Source organism: Hypanus sabinus, chromosome 8, assembly GCF_030144855.1.
Source record: "Hypanus sabinus isolate sHypSab1 chromosome 8, sHypSab1.hap1, whole genome shotgun sequence".
In the NCBI taxonomy this organism is placed as follows: Eukaryota; Metazoa; Chordata; class Chondrichthyes; order Myliobatiformes; family Dasyatidae; genus Hypanus; species Hypanus sabinus.
In genome coordinates, this window is record NC_082713.1 from 40,106,961 (window position 1) to 40,128,369 (window position 21,409).

At 37.7% G+C, this 21,409-nt stretch overlaps 1 protein-coding gene across 1 annotated transcript in view; it reads left to right on the forward strand.

The window, feature by feature from the left end:
• cul4b (cullin 4B) overlaps positions 1-21,409 on the forward strand; it is a 61,287-nt gene that overhangs the window by 20,420 nt on the left and 19,458 nt on the right. Inside the window, exons 6-13 of the mRNA XM_059977001.1 lie at positions 4,733-4,895; positions 4,978-5,067; positions 7,485-7,567; positions 7,934-8,001; positions 8,224-8,342; positions 10,308-10,500; positions 12,284-12,388; positions 14,429-14,539. Of these exons, the coding sequence (XP_059832984.1) occupies positions 4,733-4,895; positions 4,978-5,067; positions 7,485-7,567; positions 7,934-8,001; positions 8,224-8,342; positions 10,308-10,500; positions 12,284-12,388; positions 14,429-14,539 (932 nt within the window). The remainder of the gene's footprint in view (positions 1-4,732; positions 4,896-4,977; positions 5,068-7,484; positions 7,568-7,933; positions 8,002-8,223; positions 8,343-10,307; positions 10,501-12,283; positions 12,389-14,428; positions 14,540-21,409) is intronic.

Here is a 21,409-nt window from a genome sequence, read left to right on the forward strand (position 1 = left end):
TCATCTAACCCAAGCTCATAGGCCTATTTCTGGGTTAAAAAGTTTTATTCTTGTATTAATGGGTTTTTTTTATGGCTGTTGTTCCATTTTATAAAACCATTAAGCTGTGGTACTTGTATATCAGAATATCAAGTTTCATTCCCAGCATTCAGTTATGAAATACAGATTTGATCTTCATGTTACTGAATTAATTTATAAATTGGCTGGTTTCTTTTCCTGTTTGACTTCCTGTGATCCATGCTGGAACATAGATGTTTGATTGTAAGTTGAGAGAAGAATTCGTCTTTGCTGTAATCCTTCACAGCTTAATCCCATGCATTGACCAGCTCTGTACAAAGAAGAAAACTTAATGGATTGGAGGAGTGCCATGAACATCCTTAAATTGTGACTGTAATTGGGGCAGTTTTATAATGGACAGGAAGGTGCTATTTGCAATGCTAATAACTTCCCTTCAGAATTGCTTAATTGGGTTGAAGTAAAGGGAAAAGAGAAAGACCAACATTGAAAGTTACCTTTGTAAGTTTTCTCAATTTTCGTAAGTTTTTGTTTCTGAAAGTATTACTTGTTCTCTCTTTGTAACATGGAGTTAAGTACATCTGAATGTTAAAACTTCAGCACTTGTTTTTCAGCTAAGCCTGTTAATTTTTAATTTGTCCGTAGCTACTTAAATTGCATAACTTTAAATGTGAATTGAAAGCTTACGTCTTATTACACGTCGGAGAGCAGAAAGAGAGCTGCACAACAGTTTCTCTAAGCACACAAAAGATTAGGGATAGTGGGGGAAACAATCTAAAACCTCCAACAGTGATCCTTTCTAATGTGGTAGACAGTTTTTTAAGTTTCAGGAGTTTATTGGTAGCATATTATTCAGATGTATCTGTGGGAGAACCTGCTGTTTAACCAACAGAAATCCAAGTCACACGTTGATGCCTTCTGAAAATTGCAGTTCTATGAAATTTCCTAGTAGTTGATGCTTTTTATTTCTGTGTATAATTTTCCAAAAATTGTACATTTGTTGCTCACAGTAAAGACCACAAATGACAAAATACTGTTCATGTTGGAAATCTGAAGTGTAAAAATTAAATGGCTTAGCTAAAAACATAAGCAAATTAGATATTGTCAGTAGCGATTAAAGAATGAATGTTATAACACTTTCACTAAATGGAAGAGCAAATTGTGTTGTAATTGAGAACCAGAATTGTTTCCAATTGAATTGTTGATTCCCCAGATGTTTTTTATTAATTGAAATGTTTGCTGCCTCCTAGAAGTTAGTGTTATTCAATTTTTTGGCGTTATCGTTTTTGATAGCACGGAATTTACACTAATAGAAATAAGAATTTGTTCAGTTTCTCCTTCCTGTCAAGGAAATTTTCCTGAAAGTGTATGATGCCTTGTATCATTTGTTGTACCTTTTGCCTGCCCTTGAAGAATGAGCAGTGGTGTTTGTGAGGTTCTTGTGAAGGGAATAACATCTTTAATCTAGTCATCTTGCTTAAGGCTCTTTTCCACACGAACAGGAATTTTCCTGTGTGAAGAACTCTTAAATTCTTTTTATTACTGCATTCCACTGCTCTGGCAAAATGTAGTACACCTAATTTTTTTTTTACTTTGCATTGTCTAAGAAGTTGGGTAATTTAGAAATATAGTGTTTGTTTGGAGTTTTCCAAATACTGTTTTGTGAAAGAAGCCCATAATCATGGTATATAAGCTGCAGAAGTTGTGCCTTTGTATCCACTGTATGCATCTGTGGGGTGTGGCATGGGCAGGGAGTAGAGTCATTTCTTATATATTTTAAAATTGACCACTTGTGTTTTATTGGTATGAATATTAAAAGAAGAGCTTGACTTTGAAATATTTACCAGAATAGCAATCTATATGGTTGTGATCTGATATTGAATTCACTACTATTTAGCAATAAAATGAAGATCTATCTTCCAACTAGCTCACAGTTTTTGCCATATTATTAAACTAGACAGACAAAGCTTCCCAAATTAGGTTCTTGCATGTTGTAACTGATTTTACAAGATACAGCAGAATGAATGCTATAATTGACCTTGAACCTCTGGTTGTACATCAATTAAGGTCCTGTTGAGTAATCTGGACCCTGTCTAAAGGCTATTGGGGAAGGATCAAACTCGGCTGTGATATCTTTGGAATTATAGTTTGCCAACATTTATTATTGGGTTAGCGTTCGAAGACGAAAAAGCTGCCAGCCTTTCAGAAAACTTCTATTGCGAGTGGAAAGGCACTATTGCGAGGGTCTGGTCTTCATTAGGAAGTGAGAAAATGAAGTTGTAATTAAGGCTATATGTTACTTTGGTTTACCAAAATGTTGCATTTATTCTATATTTGAGTTTCTTCAGTGGATTGTGACTTTTAAAGAAAGTGGAAAGCATAGGTATGAGATGAACTATAAAACATCAATTCTCAGTGTTGGACTACATGGACCCAATCAGTGTGCTTGTAGTGTTATAGACTTAGTTTAGTGATTAATATATTCTGAGGTGGTTTGTTCACTTAGAATGTTCCTAGTAGACATTCGATGGTGCAGAGTGAGAGGTATAAAATACTGTTTAATTGAATTACTGCCATATAAGAGAGTAGCTTTATAATTATTTGCAAAGTGATTTATTTTTAAGTATTCTGCATATACACATTGAGAGAGATATATGGTAGGTTAAAAATCTTGCATTAAGCATCTCCAAAAATCTAAAAAAGAGGGTGGCATGGCGTTACCTAACTTTCGTTTATATTATTGGGCAGCTAATATACGTTGTGCTACCTTCTGGTCTTTCTTCCATGGCCAACCCGAGTGCCCTAACTGGGTGGCGATGGAGCTGAGCTCCACTAAAAAATTATCTATCTCTGCACTCCCTAGTAGTCTGCCCAGATCAATAGCTAATCCTCTTGTTAGACACACTTTGCGTATATGGGCTCAGATCAGGAAATGCTATGGTTTCCAGGGGTTTTCCGTTTCCAGCCCTATTGCTCATAATCACCTTTTTTTTTACCTACTACATATGATTCAGCATTCCAGGTTTGGTATAGGAAGGGCATTAGACATTTTGAAGATCTTTTCATTGATAATCGCTTCGCTTCTTTTCAGCAGCTCTCTGTTAAGTTCAATCTGCCCAATGCTCATTTTTTCAGATATCTCCAAATCCGACACTTTATTGCTCCTTTAATTCCTAACTTTCCTGGAATGCCTGCGAAAAATGCTATGGACCTATTTCTTTCCATGAATCCACTAGGTAAAGGCTTAATATCAATCATCCGAGATAAACTAGCAGCCTTACGACGGGCCCCCATGGATAAAATCAAAATGGCCTGGGAGCAGGATTTAAATATCTCCTTATGTGAGGAGAGCTGGGATTCAGTTCTCAAATTGGTTAACTCAACCTCTCTTTGTGCTCGCCACTGCCTTTTACAGTTTAAGATTGTTCATAGAGCCCATTTGTCTGAATCTAAACTATCTCGATTCTACCCTAGCGTTAGTCCGCTCTGTGATAAATGCAAGAGGGGCGTGGCCTCTCTCATCCATATGTACTGGTTCTGTCCTAGCTTGGAGAAATTCTGGAAAGATGTCTTCACTATGTTATCGTGTATTCTGAATCAGCACCTAGAACCAAACCCCTTAATTGCTCTGTTTGGTTTTTGGGGCGAGACAGATTTATGTCTGGGTCCGACCAAATGCCAAATATTATCCTTTGCCTCTCTCCTGGCTAGACGCTTGATCCTCCTCAGATGGAGAGATGTTGCCCCACCCACTCATGCTCAAAGGCTTAACGACATCGTGGCCTGTTTGGACCTCGAAAAAATTCATTATTCAGTTCTCAATTTGGATCTAAAGTTCCATAAGGTCTGGGGACCTTTTATCGAGTACTTTCATAACCTTCCTCTTGACTAGGGTTTTTTTTTTCTTTTCGGTCCCTTGCTTTCAGCTCTATTTTTTTCTGGTAGAAGGCATTATTACCCTCTGTTGCTGAGTGTATTCACAGTCTGGGAGTTTGGCTGTCCTGACTTATACTCTCTATATTGTGATGTGGTTGGTCTGGAGTTGCTGATGTTTTTTCTTGTGTTGTGGGACTTGGGGAGGACACTAAGCTTACTTGTCTTTAATTCAGGTGCTTTTTTTTTGCTAAATTCTCTTCCTTTGTAGTATATTGTTATTGTATGCTTAATTTTGCACTGTTTTAATGGTCCTTATTGGGATTTGGGGTTTTTAACTTGTAAAATGTTTTGAAAAACTAATTAAAAAAAAAAATCTTGCATTAAGTTACAGTTCTAGATATGTATGGAGAAATGCTTGACATTTATTCTGACCAGATGTGACTTAGGGGGTACTTATTCCAGGGGAAAAATATACAGCTAATCGCGGGATTGATATATAGAGGGTTCTTAGGGTCTAAGTCCATAGTTCGCTGAAAATGATGAAATAAGTTAATAAAACGGTAAAGGAGGAATATGGCATGCTTGCCTTTGTTGGTCATGGCACTGAATACAAGAGTCAAGAAGTCATATTGAAGTTATAGGAAATTTTCTATTGTGCAGAGAATAGTGCTGTTGATTATGTACAGAGAAAAAATAATCTGTTGAATTTGGCATTCAGATGTGTGTTGAAGTGCCTGTTTCTGTGCGATGGTGTTCTGTGATCTATAAGGGAATTTGAATTTGCTGAATCAATTGGTAATTTCATAATTTTTTTATTCATTTGAGTTGCTTTCCTTTGCAGGGACATGGGCCTAGAATTATTTAGATCCCATGTAATAAGTGATCGGAAGGTTCAAAATAAAACTATTGATGGGATTCTTTTGTTAATTGAGAGGGAACGGAATGGTGAAGCTATTGATCGTAGTTTGCTTCGAAGTCTCTTGAGTATGCTATCTGATTTGCAGGTAAGATTTGAATCCTTTCAAATGTAGTTAATCCTGTTAGTTTCATTTGTTACTGTTTCATCTGTTCTGTTTTGCTTTTCAGATATACCAAGATTCATTTGAACAAAGGTTTTTGGAAGAAACCAATCGTCTGTATGCTACAGAAGGTCAAAGATTAATGCAAGAACGTGAGGTATGAAATATCTTTTTTGCTAGCCTGTCCATTTTTAAGTGCATGTTAAAGAAAAATTTGATATACCACAGCTGAAGAACATGCTGTTAATCATGCTACCAATTGTAGCACAACATCTTTCTGTGGATCTAAATTGTTTCTCTTTAGCAAGAGGTACAGGTTTTTGGGTGATGAACAGGTTTCACTTTTACAGATGTCCATTTCCTCCCCAAGTCAGGAAAGTATGCAAAAATCACATTCCACAATATTGTAATACATGGCATTAAAAGTATGCAAGGCTAAGGAAGATCAGTTGATGAAAGTAGTGAGAGGTTATGTGTGGATTTTTGAATTTAAAATTATAGGGGCCTGTTCAAGTCAAGTGTTCAGAAACTAGAGATTGCATATAAACAAAGTTATTAATAGACTTTGTTAATTGAGGGAAACAAAAGAGGCAAAACTTTTGATTCCAGCATGTAGAACAAAAAACAAATACTTCTGAAGGAGAAATGCCAGCAATTTCCAGTTTATGTCCTTGTGAAAAAAATTGCCCTCCTCATTCATTTTCATTTTGAAATCACATTGCAGAGCTTCTGTCAAAAATCATGGTTGGTCTATTTAAAATGGCTGTAATTTGACATTATTGATAAAGCACTCAGATGTTATTGTTAGTAAAAATTTTGATGAGTATCTTGGAGTTTCAGTTTGAGGAGATTCTAGACGTGTTTCAGGATCCAGAAAGTTAAAGGATTATCAAATGAACTTAGCGGGATTGTGAAATAAATTGATAGGACAGGTAAAGAGAACATTATTCACTACTATTACTGGAGTCTTAAAACCTATGTTAATGAAAAGGTATGTGTTTTTAAAAAAAAAAGTCTTAACCACTTAGTTCTCCTTGATATATGTCCAGTCAAGAAAGGAAAGGTGAAAAGGAGTAATATAACAGCATTCATTAAGGAAAAGTATTTTGATGCTAGAGAGAGAAAATACCCAATCAGATTTGAGGACAGTATCCATTTGGTTCAAATTGCGAAAACACGCTATCAAGCTATACGAATATTCTAGAAAACAGCTAAGAGTGGAACGGCAATCGAAAAACATGGAATTAAGACAAAACTAGCTAGGATATTAGAGATGCTTAAGAATGGTGAATTTGGGAGAGTTCGTTTACCCTAATATTGATATCAATACTTTTAACAATAGTGGTGGAATTATTGCAAAATGTTAATAGGAACTTCCTTAACTGGCTAGTGAGGAAGGAGGCATGAGTAGATCTGGTTCTGGGGGGGTGGGGGGGAGGGGAGAGGGAGGTTGGCCAGGCAGGCATATGCTTAACAATTGGAGAATAGGAACTCAAGTGTAATGTGGTTTGAATGGCAGTATATGAGGTGAGGGCAGGGCATGTTAAATGGAGAAAGATTGAATTCAATAGGGTAAGTACAGATCTGGCCAGGGTAGAGTGAAATCAGTTATTGGCAGGAAGAAACATTACAAAACAATGTGATGTTTTGCATTTAAACTTTGTCCATCTTCAGAAATGGTTAAAGCCAGTGACCAGGCCAGAGCTTTTTGGATGTAGGAGATAGAAATTTAAAAGTATATTGTGGTGAAGGTGGGAGAGGAGTTCCAGATGTGGTTGTTGGGGTTGGGGAGAAAAATGTGACTAATGCTTGTCAGTTGAGTAATTCAGGTGGCATTGGGGGCTTACAGGGGAGGAGAAAAGGAAAACAGGCAGACATAATGACATTTGGCATAGGTAGGAATTCTGATTTATTCTATCAGCATGTAAGCAAGTAGTAAAGTGAGCAGTGGGGTTGAAAAGTCATCAAAGTCTGGAAAAGGAATCAACATCAATGCTATGGGCAGATATCTTCGTGATGTTTTTGGAGAGGGCTATAAGGACCAAGAAGGGATAAGAGGTATAGAGCAAAAAGAATTTCTGGAAGGTACAGGAGGAGCTTGGGAAGACACCAAAGGGTAAATGAGGATCATACTCGTACTGTAGAGGTTTGGGCAAGATCACTAGTTTTAAAGGCATTATAAAGTTCAATTGGAGAAGGTGCATCATTGTTAATGGTCAAAGCAGAATGTCAGTACAATCGGTGGCACAGTATCCATTACTCTTGGGAACTAACGTCCAAGAGCAAAAAGTTAATGGAGTATGTAGAAAGTGGAAGAAAAATCCATGTAATCATAGTGCTTCAATCAGTACTGTTTCCCACATTTTTTATCCTGCTTCCCCCTCACAATCTGTGCTTCTGCTTTTATCCCACCAATGGACATAAGGCAATGCTGTTAATGTTGTCTTGATCTTTTGTTTTCCAATAAACAATTTTCTATTCTTGAAAGAATTTTGATGTAATTTCAGTATTGAATATTAACTTGCCTGTTTGCAGTTTATATGCAGTTAAAATTAACACCATTATTGTGTTTAGGTTCCGGAATATTTGCACCATGTTAATAAACGTTTGGAGGAAGAAGCAGATAGGGTTATCACTTACTTAGATCAAAGTACACAGTAAGTACAGATTTTGAACAGTTAATCAGTGTTGCTTGTTGGTTGCATGGTGCTATATAATTTAATCTATGTAGTATCTCTGAAACACTTACTTCTTTATGTTTTACCTATAAAAATGGATTTAGTTTTGTTTCGATCAACTTAGTTTCAGAATGCTATCTACCGAGGAAATATAATTTGGATTGCCCTGAAAAGATATAATCAAATTAACTTTCTAAATCTAATTGCAATATTTGCTTGAGAATTGAGTTTGAGTAATGTCAATATCTTTGTGGGTTCTGTAGCAAGTTTATTATATTGTAGCAGGCAACTGTAGGCCTGAATTGTTTTTATAATTTATTTTATGATTTGTTTAACTTTCTTCAGGAAGCCTCTAATAGCTACTGTGGAGAAACAACTTCTAGGAGAACATTTACCAGCCATTCTTCAGAAAGGTAACTTAGATTTTTAACTTGATTGCTGGTATAAACTGTTAGGTTATAGTTCTGCTCCAGTAAACATGAATTAGATTTAATTGTTGAGATTCTTTTTGGAATTTGATGATAGGTTAGTTGTAACTTGTTACTTTAATTCTTGAAGAAATTTTGGATTTTTCAATGCTTCTTGGTGCTTTGCCCTATCCAGACCAAAGCAAAGTTATTTGTAATACCCTGCAGGTTTAAACAGCCTTCTGGATGAAAATAGAATACAAGATCTTTCTCTTCTCTACCAACTTTTTAGTCGGGTTCGAGGTGGGGTGCAGGTTCTATTGCAACATTGGATTGAGTATATAAAGGTATGTTAGTTATTTATTTTCTTAAATTATTTTGCTTATTTCAAATTGATGAAAAAAATTAGCTGTAAGAGTATGTGAATAAATTATAAAATAACGAAAGAGATAAATTAACAAATCTACCTTCTATTCTCCCATTTTGTGGTTGAGTAAGTTTTCCAAGATGATTAACTTTTTTACCATTTGTAACTATATCATTGAAATCTGTTTTATTTTAACCAACTTATTTTGTATTTTTTTGTTTTACCTTTCCTCCCATTTTTGTTTTTGAGTGCATTTTTCGATTGTAGCACACTTACTGAGGTTTTGTGCAGATTTTAATTTGTGATTGGTATCATTTCAGTTTTAGCAATGTAAGCTTGCAGTGGAATAGGGGAAAGTCTCAGTTAACTGTTTTGTTTTCAGACACCTGAACTTACAGCTTCATTGGGACAATCAGCCTAAGATCTGGGTTATCTACAAAAGGAAACATTGTTTCTGCATCCACATTGTCAAGACCTTTAGGGTTTTGTTTTGCTCATTGGAGTACATCCTGTATATTTAAAATTAGATTGTCAACAAAAATATTTTGGAAATGTACAGGAGAACCCCATTAATTCTGGAAACATATCTGAGCCCTTTTCATCACAGGTCTCAAGTAAAAATTATTGTACTTCAGAAAAGATTGGCTCTTGGTTTTGGTTTTAAGGAGAGGAGCTTATTTTTACTAGAAGTGTTTAACTTGAGTGAAGTACTATGGCTGCTAATGCCAAAACAAAATGTTCACTGGGTAGGAAGCATCCTTTTTGAGAAGCATTTCTTGTTATGGCTCTACAGTATGTCCAGTGATTGAGAAGATCTCATTGGTTTCTTGAAACTTAGAAATGTTTTTGAAGTTTAAATGTGAGGAAACAAATGTGCCAGTTGGTGAGATTTAGTAATAAAAATCATAAATTTTAAGGTTGTTGCCGAAGGAGGATTTCTTTGTCCAGGTGTTTGCTAGAGTTTCATTAACTTCATAATGTATGAATCAGTTGCTCTTGGTTGAAAGCATTTAGTGTACTGGCGGTTTAGTAGATACTAGAAATTGCACTAGTTATGTCCTTAAAAGCATCATAAAGTCGGGGTTCCATTTATTGAATGCCATTCTGATTTCTTCGGTTCGTTGTTATGCATGGACTTCTGCTCAGCTGTGCATTGTACTTGTTTGTGGTGAATAGGGATGCTGGTCAGAGAAATTAAGAAAGAACAGAGTTACATGTCCAAGTTCCAAAATACCATTTGTATCATGGCCCATATTAGAAAGATGTTTACATTGACAAAATTCTTGAGGATATGTGCTTCTTTAAAGAACAGGGTTTCCCTCCCTCTTCTATTAATGCTCCCTCACCCGCATCCTCCTCAATTTCCTGTACATCTGTGTTCTTCCCAACTACCTGCTACTGTATAGAGATATAGTTCCTCTTGTCCTTGCCTACTACCCCATCAGCCTCCACATCCAACAGATTATCACAGCAACTTCCACCATCACCAAAGTGATCTTACACAAAACATCTTTACTTGCACCCCAACCACCCCATCAGATTGCTCCTTCTCCAACCCGCGGCCTTTCCCACCCACCTGGCTTCACCTATCACCTTCCAGCTAATTGTTTTTATTGTGGCATCTTCCCCCTTCCTTCTCAGTCCTAAAGAAGGGTCTCAGCCCGAAATGTCGACTGTTTATTCATTTCCATAGATGCTGTCTGACCTGATTTCCTCCAGCGTTGTGTGTGTGTTGCTCTTGAGGATATAGATAGTACTCTTGAGATTTGTAATATTGGCATAGGTTGTAGAAACAGTCCTTTCAAAATGCAATTAAAGTTGTGCACCATGTTCAAATCATTATGGTTGAAGTTGAGATTTTTTAAAAATGTGAAATTATGTGGTCATTTTAATATTTTCAATTAATGTTTGTATTTTTCCCCTTTTTAATTTTTTCCCCCCTTAGACATTTGGTAGTACTATTGTAATTAATCCTGAAAAAGATAAAACAATGGTTCAAGAACTACTTGACTTCAAGGACAAAGTGGATCATGTAGTAGATGTCTGCTTCCTGAAGAATGAAAAATTTGTTAATGCAATGAAAGAAGCCTTTGAAACTTTCATTAACAAACGACCAAACAAACCAGCTGAACTAATAGGTATGTTGATCTATAAAAAATAATAGTCCCTGACCAATTATTTCCATAATAAGCAAAAATTAAAGCATTACACCTAACTTGATTTCATAATAGCTTTTGAAGATACATAGCAGGATTTATTTATTTATTTTATTGATTTAAAGATGCAATGTGGAATAGGGCTTTCCTGTCCAACAAGCTATGCCACCTATTTAACCCTAGCCTAATCACAGGACAATTCACAATGACTAATTAATCTACTAACTGGTCCATCTTTGAACTTTTGGAGGAAAGCTGACCACCTAGAGGAAACCCATCTACAAACTACTTATAGATGGCACCGGAATTGAACTCTAAACTTACCCCAAACTGTGATAGTGTCATGCTAACTGCATTACCATGCATTCTCACATTACTATGGTGACCTGTGAGAAATTTTATAATGTAGGGTATAGGATTCCCATCAGACTAAACCAGTACCATATCAAACATCGTATAAATCTTGCCCTAGAAATTACATGTAATAAAAAAAAAACTGGTGCATCTTTGAAATTCCTTTTTTTTTCATGTAATGTCATATTTTCTGCTTTTATATTGAAGCATAAGGAAATCAATCCATTAATTATAGGAGTCAGTATAGTTAAATCCATTGTTTATTTCAGTTTTTTTAAAGGCTGAATGATTCTGTTGTTATCAAATGGTTCACTTGAATTGAATTATCCTTTTATTTCATATTATGCCATTTTCAGAACTTTCTTAGAGAGTTTGTGTGATGTGCTCTGAACTTAATCAAAGTTGTGCTTATTGTTTAGCTGCCTAAGAAGTGTCTAATAGGGTTGGCAATGTGATAAGTGGATCATTTTAAAGTAATGAGGGTGGAAATGCTTACCACTGGTTTCATTAGTTAAAGCAGATTATGGTATTCCTCTGAATGACATTTATGATGACTCATAAATGAACTGTACAGTGGTATATAAAAGAAGTAGTAGTAAATAATGTCCCTGAATGAATGGTATTTTTATGATATTGTCCCGTTGAGTATAGTCACCTAAGTACAACCTTAGAAGAACTGAGCCTCCTAGTAGAAACTTGTAGAGGAGAACTTATTGGATCTTTTACAAGGTGGCTAGCCTAAAGATTTAAAAGGATCATCAGGTGGGTGACCTGAACCCACCTGCAAATGATGGAAAATTTGACAACAAACTTTTATGTCCCAGATTTCACTAAAACTGTTTATGAACTTTTGAGACATTCAAAAACTTGAAGTTGCAGATCATTAGCAAGACCAAAACTTGGAACACATTAAACATTTAAACATATTCAACAGTTGACCAGTTCTAAACATTAATGAAACAGTAATACTGTAAAAGTCTGCCTCATTGAGTGATTTTCCTCCAATATGATAGTGACAGTCTTCAGTTGAATTGCACACCAGACAAATCAAAATATAGTCTGTTGCCTAATAATGACCACAGCTATGGGAATCCAAAATTGTAAGCTCCACTGATAATGACTGAGAAAGTTGACTCTTCTCCTGCCATTATTCTGTACTTATTCAGTGTGGGCAGTGTATTGCTACAAAGAATAATTGAGCCAAATTTTTGAGTGTTAAAAGAAAAGCAGGATAACTACGTGAGAGGAAAAAGAAGAAATTTTAATCTGGTAGGATAAGATAGAGAAGATGGGAGCAACAGTGCTGCAAAAGCTATTGGGATTTTGCCTTTTGTTTCACATGAAGTAACAATCTCCCATTTAAAAGAGAATTTAATTTTCAAGAGACAATCAGTGTTCTTCTCTTTTTCAGCTAAATATGTGGATTCAAAGCTTCGAGCTGGGAATAAAGAAGCTACTGATGAAGAGCTTGAGAAGATGCTGGATAAGATTATGATAATATTTAGATTCATTTATGGTGTGTTTATAATTTTTTTATCTCTATTTTATAATTAATCCATGTCCCATCATTAGACCAGTGATTTTTAAAAAAAATATATGTTGTGGTGTGCTGCAGAGTTACTTGCACTTGAAGTTGATGGCAAGGGCTCAGCAATCAGAATTATAGTTGGATGTCATGGAGTTCCTACATTTATTCACCTTTATTGTATTTATTGAGATACAGCATGGAATAGCTATTTATGGCACTTCAAATCACGCCAGCCAGCAATCTGAGCCTAATCATGGGACAATTTACAATGTCCAGTTAACGTACCAACTGGTACATCTTTGGACTGTGGAAGAAACCCAGGCAGTCACGGGGAGAACATATGGGTTGCCTGTACTGTAAAGGGATGTGCTTACCAGTACACCGTTGTGCCACACATCTTGTTGTCATTGATTTACTATTTTGGAAATATAGATGAGGAGAATGCAATTGGTCTAGCTTTTGTTGCCTTTAGCCTTCTCTTCCCGCTTCCCGAAGTCCCCAGCATATCTGAGTTTCTTCCCAGTGTTTTATCCCAGCTCCTGAAGATTGAATAGTAAATTGGGTGAAGAATCAAAGGGTGATAGGCTCCTGAACTGATCCACAGCAATGAATCCATATTATCAGAATCAGGTTTATTGTCAATGACATATTGTCACGACACAGGTATGTTCTCCCCGTGACATGAAATTTGTTAACTTAGTAGCAGCAGTTCAGTGTAATACATAATATAGAAGAAAAAAATATAATAAAATAAAACATGTACAGTATACATATATTGAGTAGATTAAACATCATGCTAAAAACAGAAATACAATATATTTTTTAAAAAGTGAGTTAGTGTCCAAGAGTTCAATGTCTATTTAGGAATCAGATGGCAGAGGGGAAGAAGCTGTTCCTGAATCGCTGTGTGTGCGCCTTCAGGCTTCAGTACCTCCTACTTGATGGTAACAGTGAGAAAAGGGCATGCCTTGGGTGCTGGAGGTCCTTAATAATGGGCACTGCCTTTCTGAGACACTGCTCTTTGAAGATGTCCCGGGTAGGCTAGTGCCCAAGAGGAAGCAAGCCGACTAAATTTACAACCCTCTGCAGCTTCTTTTGGTCTTGTGCAGCAGCTCCCGCCCATACCAAACAGTGATGCAGCCTGTCAGAATTCTCTCCATGCTACATCTATAGAAGTTTGAGTGTATTTGTTGACATACCAATCTTTTCAAACTCCTAATGAAGTATAGCAGCTGTCTTGCCTTCTTTATAACTGCATCAATATGTTGGGACTAGGTTAGATCCTCAGAGATCTTGACACTCAGGAACTTGAAACTGCTCACTCTCTCCACTTCTGATCCCTCTATGAGGATTGGTATGTATTCCTTTGTCTTACCCTTCCTGAAGTCCACAGTCATCTCCTACGTCTTACTGACGTTGAGTGCCAGGTTGTTGCTGCAGCACCAATCTGCTAGTTGGCATATTTTGTTCCTTTATGCTCTCTCATCACCACCTGAGATTCTACCAACAATGGTTGTATCGTCAGCAAATTTATAGATGGTATTTGAGCTACGGCTAGCCACACATCCGTGGGTATATAGAGAGTAGAGCAGTTGGCTAAGCACACACTGGTGTTGATCGTCAGCAAGGAGGAGGTGTTATCACCAATCTGCACAGATTGTGGTTTTCCGGTTAGGAAATGGAGAATCCAGTTGCAGAGGGAGGTACAGAGGCCTGGGTTCTGCAACTTCTCAATCAGGATTGTGGAAGAAAGAAAATTAATTTGTGCAGCAGATTCAAGCTTGGGCTTGTTAGATGACTTGTTTGAAAATTTGATAATTACTGCACAAATTAGTCGACGTTAGAGAAATGTGCACCCTTAATTTCTAATGATTTCACTTTCCTTTAGCTTAGCAGTAAATTTCTTTATGTTCATTTCAAAATGGGTGAATTTGAAGGCTTTAAACTAATTTCACTGACTTTTTATCCTGGATGTACAGTAGAAGAACTAAAGCTTTAATTCCAATTTGTCTTTTTTTTAAAAAATAGGAAAAGATGTTTTTGAGGCATTTTACAAGAAGGACTTGGCAAAGAGACTGTTGGTGGGAAAAAGTGCATCAGTTGATGCAGAAAAATCGATGCTGTCCAAATTGAAACATGGTGAGTTTGTCTTTGAAGAAGTTGTGTTCGAATATATGTTTCAGTTCCAAAAGACATTTTTTAAAATGAGTTTGCTTAATCCCATTCTGTTTGTAACTCATTTTTTGTACTTTAACTTTGAAATTCAGACTTCTGAATGTTACAGAAGCAAGAATGTCTTAGTAAATGAATGTAAATGACTACAAATAGGGAAGTCCATTTTGTTTCAAAATTTTAGCAATATGGATAAATCTTTGCTTTTAATATACTTTTAAATTGTCCTCACTTTTGTTTAGTTAGTTGCCCACATTTATAACTATGTTACTGAAGCTGAATCTGTTTGCTTTAAAAAGATAAGACTGTAGGCATAGCAGCTGTATCAGGCCATTCAGCCCATTGATTTTCTTTGCCATTCCATCATGGATAACTTGTTATCTATCTCAATCCCATTCACCTGCCTACTCCCTATAATCGTTGATATTCTAACAAAGAACCTGTCAACCTTTGTTTCAAATATCCTTAATGACTTGGTCTCCACAGCCATTTGGGGCAATTAATTCTTCAAAACTGTTCACAATACTCCAAGTGCAGTTTGACCAATGCCTTATAAAGCCTCAGCATTACTTCCTTGCTCTTGTATTCTAGTCCCTTCAATGAGTGCTAACATTGCAGTTGCCTTCCTTACCACCAATTCAACCTGCAAGTTGACCTTTAGGGAATCCTACACAAGAACTCCCAAGTCCCTTTGCACCTCTGATTATGTATTTATTCCTAACAAAGTGCAAGACTATACACTTCCCTGCACAATATTCCATTCGCCACTTCTGTGCCCAGTTTAAGTCCTGCAAGCAGCCTCCTCCCCTACACTACCTTCCCCTCTAACTATCTTCATATTGTTCACAAACCTGTCCACAAAATGATGAGTTCTGTCATCCAACTTAGTAACATATGATGAGAAAAGAAAAGTGGTCCAAAACACTGACCACGAGTCACTAACAACCAACCAGAAAGACCCCCCCCTTTATTTCCATTCCTTGTCTCCTGCCAGTCAGCCAATCTTCTATCCATGCTAGTATCTTTCCTGTAATACCATGGGCTCTTATGTTGTCAAACGGCCTCATTTGTGATACTTTGTCAAAGACCTGAAAATCCTAATAAACAATATACACTGACTTGCCATTGTCTATCTTGCGCATTATTTCCTCAAAGAATTCCAATAGATTTGTCAGGCAGAGTTTCCCCTTAAGGAAACCATGCTGACTTTGGTCTATTTGTATAAGATATACAAATTAATTCTACAAATTATCTGTTTTGCTGTTTGGACCATTAAGCACATTTTTAATGACCTATTCAAAATTAATATGTGCATCCTTTTTTACTCACCTGTAGCATTTGCCAGAGAACTCAGGAAAAACATGTCAAAACATTTTCAACAATAGAAATCATTTCACTTAAAATATTAAAATGATGAGGCAGTAGGAGTGTTCAATAAAACTTTGAGTGCACGTAGAGATGAGCAATAAGTGCTAATGAGGTCAAGCCCAAGTTATGTCTTGGGTTAGATGTTAAAGGAGGATATTTTCCCAATTTTTTTAATTATAACTAAAATATGTGAATTTTCCATTAATTTTAGCAATTGACCCATAATGTTTAATTTTTCAAAACTCATGCAATACTGTACATGAAATTAAATGTGAACCTATAAATTTGTGCTCAAATATGATTTCACGAACAAATTTTGCTTTGTATGTGAATTTAAGTGAGACTCAATGAAGTCATATTGTTAACCATGGCATTAAAACTTGGGCGTTTCAGCCCATCTTATCACCTCTTTCGTTAGCAATTTTAACTCATTATCCATCCTAATCACGTACTGTTATCTGTTGCACTGCATAATGAATGGAAAAATGACACTGGTAAACATGTTGCAGATGGTTTATTATACTTCCAAGCGTTCTTCTGAACTGCTCTCACTGCAATCTCTAGCCTATAATTTCCCTTTAAGTAATATACTTTCAAACTGTCTTAAAGATCTAGCGATTTCATGATCTTCTGAAGGACTTGGCAGACTTAACTCTCAAGCATGCAGCTAAGTCACCTTTAAGTGGATGAAGGTACATCGCCATGGCCATAAGAGAGGAAGGAGGGGAAGAGTCCAAGCTAGACTGAAACACGGGAATGAAATTTCAGCTCTTATCTTGTTAGGGCAAGGTTGCTGTATCAGAGGGAAATGAGAAACTGCTGCATTGTGTGTTTCACAGAGATATGGCTTACTCAGAACATGCTAGAGATGTTGGTAAGACCCAACAACTTCTCCATACCCAAGGTTAACTGGACTGCTGATTCAGAAAAGGCAAACAACGGTGGGGTCTGTGCTTCATGATAAGCTCTTTGTGGTGTTTGGACACAGTGGTTTTGTTGCAATCTTGTTTCCCCAGCCTAGAATATCTAATGATGAATTGCTGACCATTCTACTTAACAAGGGACTTTCCCTGATCCTGACTGCAGCTAACATACTGGCAAAGGCAGATGTTAACCAAGCAATCTCGGTATTTATTGAGCAATACAGCACAGAGTAGGCTCACTCCACCACCCCCCCCCCCCCCTTGAGCCACACCACCCCAGCAACACCACAACCCTGATTAACCCTAACCTAAACATAGGATAATTTACAATGACTAATTAGCCTACCTGGTACATCTTTGGACTGTGGGAGTAAACCAGAGTGCCCGAGGAAAATCCATAACCCTTTCACAAGGAGGACATACAGAGACTCCTTTCTGAACAGTGCCGGAATTGAACTCCGCATTCTGGAATGCCCCGAGTTTTAATAGTGTCACACTCACTGCGACTCTACCTTGGCACCCATATTGAATGCTGCCATAAGCAAACAAGAAACTACCTAGCCCAACGCCTTTCAAATCATTGTCGGGGACTTCAGACAGGCTCGTTTAAAGAAATCTCTGCCTAATTATCATCAACATGTACCCTGCAGCCCGCGACTGGAGTGTTCACCGATATCTCGTTTCGGCAGTCTGGGGTACCCATCTGCTTCAAGCAGGCTTAAGTTATACTGGTGTTAAGAAGAATGTGTAACCTGCCTTAACAACAATAGCACTTACGTACACTGTGATGAAGTGCTTGAAAGATTTGTGATGAAACATATAAAACTCAAGCCTGAGAAGTGTCTTGGATCCACTCCAATTTGCCTATCAACACAACACAGGTCTGCAGCAAATGTTATTTCATTGGCTCTTCATTCAATGCTGGAACATCTGGACAGCAAAGGTGCATATATCAGGATACTCTTCATTGACTGCAGCTCAGCATTCAGTGTTATCATCCCCTCAAAATTAATAAGCTCCAAGATCTTGCACTCAATACCTCCTTGTGCAATTTGGTCTTCAATTTCCTCTCTTGCAAATCCCAGTCAGTTTGGATTCACAAAAACATCTCTTCCACAGTTTCCAACAGTGCAGGTTCGCAACAAGGCTGTGTGTTTAGCCCCCTGCTCTACTCACTTTATACCTGTGACTGTAAGGCTAAGTACACCTCTAATGCCATATTTAAGTTTGCTGACAACACCACTATGAGCTGAATCAAAGGTAATGATAATCAGAATATAGGAGGGAGATTGAAAAGCTGGCTGGGTAGTGCCTCAATAACAACCAATGTCACCAAGAACAAGGAGCCGATTATTTACTTCAGGAGGTGGAAGCCAGAGGTCCATGAGCCAGTCCTCACTGGGGATTAGAGGTTGAGAGGGTCAGCAACATCAGATTCCATAAATTAATCATTTCAGAGGATCTGTTCTGGGTCCAACATGTAAAACCATTATGAAGGAAGAACAGCAGCACCTCTACTTCCTTAGAAATTTGCAAAGGTTTGGCATGACATCTGAAACTTGGATCATCACCTATAAAAATGTGTGGAGACTATATTGAATGGTTGCATCACAGCCTGCTCTTGAATAGAAAGTCATACAAAAAGTAGTGGTATAGTCCAGTGCATCACGGGTAAAACCCTCCCCACCATTGAGCACATCTACACAGAGTGCTGTACAGGAAAGCAGCTTCCATCATCTAGGCCATGTTCTTTTCTCACTGCTGCCATCAGGAAGAAGGAACTGGAGACTCGGGACCCTTACCACCAGGTTCAGGAAGTTATTTTCCCTCAACCATCAAGCTTTTAAATCAGAGGAGATAACTTCACCTGCCTCATCACAGAACTGTTTTCAAAACCTATAGACTCGCCTCGTATTGTGTATTATTTTTTTAATTATTTTGTACTTGCAGTTTGCTGCTTTTGCATATTGGTTGTTTGTCCATCCTGTTGGCTACATTCATATATTGATTCTTTTGTGTTTCTTGGACGCTGTGTATGCCCACAAGAAAATGAATGTCAGGGTTGTGTATGGTGACACAGGTACTTTGATAATAAATTAACTTTGAATGTAATCATTGGTTTAGTAAAAGATTATTTTCATCATGACTGGCTATTTTTGATTTCAAATTTTATGAAAATATCTGCAGATGCTGGAAATCAAAGTAATACACAAAATGCCGGAGAAAATCAGCCAAGCCCCTTCATCTCTTTTCTATAAAAGTTGCCTGGACTGCCGAGTTCCTCCAGCATTTTGTGTATTCTTGTCTACTGAATCTATGGGTTTTAAATTAACTTTTTAATATTGTAGGCTTTAAAACCTACCTGTTAAGCTCTAAAATTTGCAGATGATCGTGGTGGAGCTGGTGGGTTGTGCGCTGAAAATTTCTCATCCTTCAATTTAATAAGGAAAATTATGTGCCAAGTCATTATGATGCTTTTGATATTTGGCCATTGAAAATGCAAGAATTTTATTTTTCCCTCCACCCTTAAAGTAAATAATGGGAAGAAGGGGAATAGCAAACAGAAAATAAAACATTGAGGATATAATAATGTTTGGAATAAATAAAATAGTGGATTCTGATTATTTGGGACAACTATCAAATAATCAAATAGCTGGGATTCCCTTCATTTATTTGGGACACTATGCCACTTAATTGGGGCAGGAAACTGTTGCCAAACATTTTCTAACTAGCATTGGTTGCATGCTGATAGTGTGGCCATTTAGACACTACACTGTGCTTAGAGCAAAGAGCTTTTAAATAGCGTCACTTGCGTGTTTCTGTCTGAAAAGCAGCGAGAGTAACAAACAGTAAGACAATTCAGAATGCTTTGCACACTATGGTTTCAAGCATTCAGACTTGGAAGTGCCAGAAACAGACAGGAGTGAAACCAACGAGTTAGGAACTATGAAGAATTTGGAGATAATAATGAAAATAAAGATATGAATGATGCAATTGTCAAAAACGCTATTTGAAGGCAGTCTACTCTCTCTACGAGGTGTCTATACATATTTTGTTCATCTATCAATCTGCTGAATATCATCTATAGCACAGCCTTAGCTGCCTTTGGGAAGAAGACTTTGAAAGCAAATGATGGATTCAAAACCAAATTCACGGAGGTGACCCCTGTCATTAAAGCCAACATGCTGCCCTAGCCATGTATAAGCATTCGTCAACTGCGAGGAACCTACGGATCCTCAGGGCGGCTAGAAGCAGAGTGCCAGGTATTGTACCAATGTGTACTGGATGCAGCTCAGTGAAGATATCCAATCTATAGCACTGATGGGCAATATCAGGGGTATGTGGGGTGGCATCAAGAAAGCCCTCAGCCTCTCTCAGCAAGATGGCTACCTTCAAGTCCATCTGTAGGAAAATAATCACAGACAGGGTCAAACAGATGGGGCGATGGATAGAATGTTATTCTGACCTTTACTCCTGAGTGAAGACTGTCACCACCTCAGCCCTGGATACCATTGAGTGCCTGTCGACAATGGAAGAACTGGATACAGAGCCAACCTGAGAGGAGCTCAGCAAGGCTCAAGTCAGCTTGGTCTCGGGGAAGGCACCAGGTAATGATGGGATTTCTACAAAGCTGATCAAGCACTGCATAACTACCCTACTGCACCCGCTACATGAAGTCAGTGCTGGCAGGAAGGAGCTGTACCACAGGAATTGATGGAGACCAAGATCAGTATTCTCTACAAAAAGGTGAGAGAAGTGACTCACAAGTATAGGGGCATCTCCCTATTGAATGTTGGCAAAGTCATTGCATGAATTGTGTTGATCTGCCTACAGAAATTGGCTGAACATGTCTACCCAAAGTCACAGAGTGGCTTCCATGCTGGAAGGTGAAATGTGGATGTGATTTTGTCTCTCTAGCGACTCCAGGAGAAGTGCAGAGATGAAAAGAAGCCCCTCTGCATTGCATTTATTGATCTCACCAAGGCATTTGACTCTGTCAGCAGAGACAGGCTATATCAGATCCCCACCAAGGTAGGCTGCCTGCCAAAACTACAGAGTATGATTAACTCCTTCCTCAACAACACGAAGGGAACTGTGCAGCACCCTCTTCATAGCCCTTTGATATAAACAGTGGCATTAAGCAAGGCTGTATTCTCAATTCAACGCTCTTCGAGATCTTTGCCCTTCCTCTGAGGCACACATTTGGCACTGTAACAGGGGGGATATAGCTCCACACCAGATCAAGTGGCAGTGTTTTTTAACCTCACCTGCCCAAGAGCCAAAACCAAAATACGCAAGGCTCTGATCAGAGACGAGCTGTTTGCTGATGTTGCAAAACCCTCCTGCAGCAGCACCTCCAGAGCTTGATGGATCACTCTTCCCAGACCTGCAAGGAATTTGGTCTATCAGCCTGAAATTGACAAACTTCTTTGGACAAGTCGTGAGGGTACCACCAGTCATTAGCACTGATAACTACAAACTGAATGTAGTTCATCAGTTCACATGCCTGGGGTTCATTATTGGCAAATTCTTGGATTCAAAAATT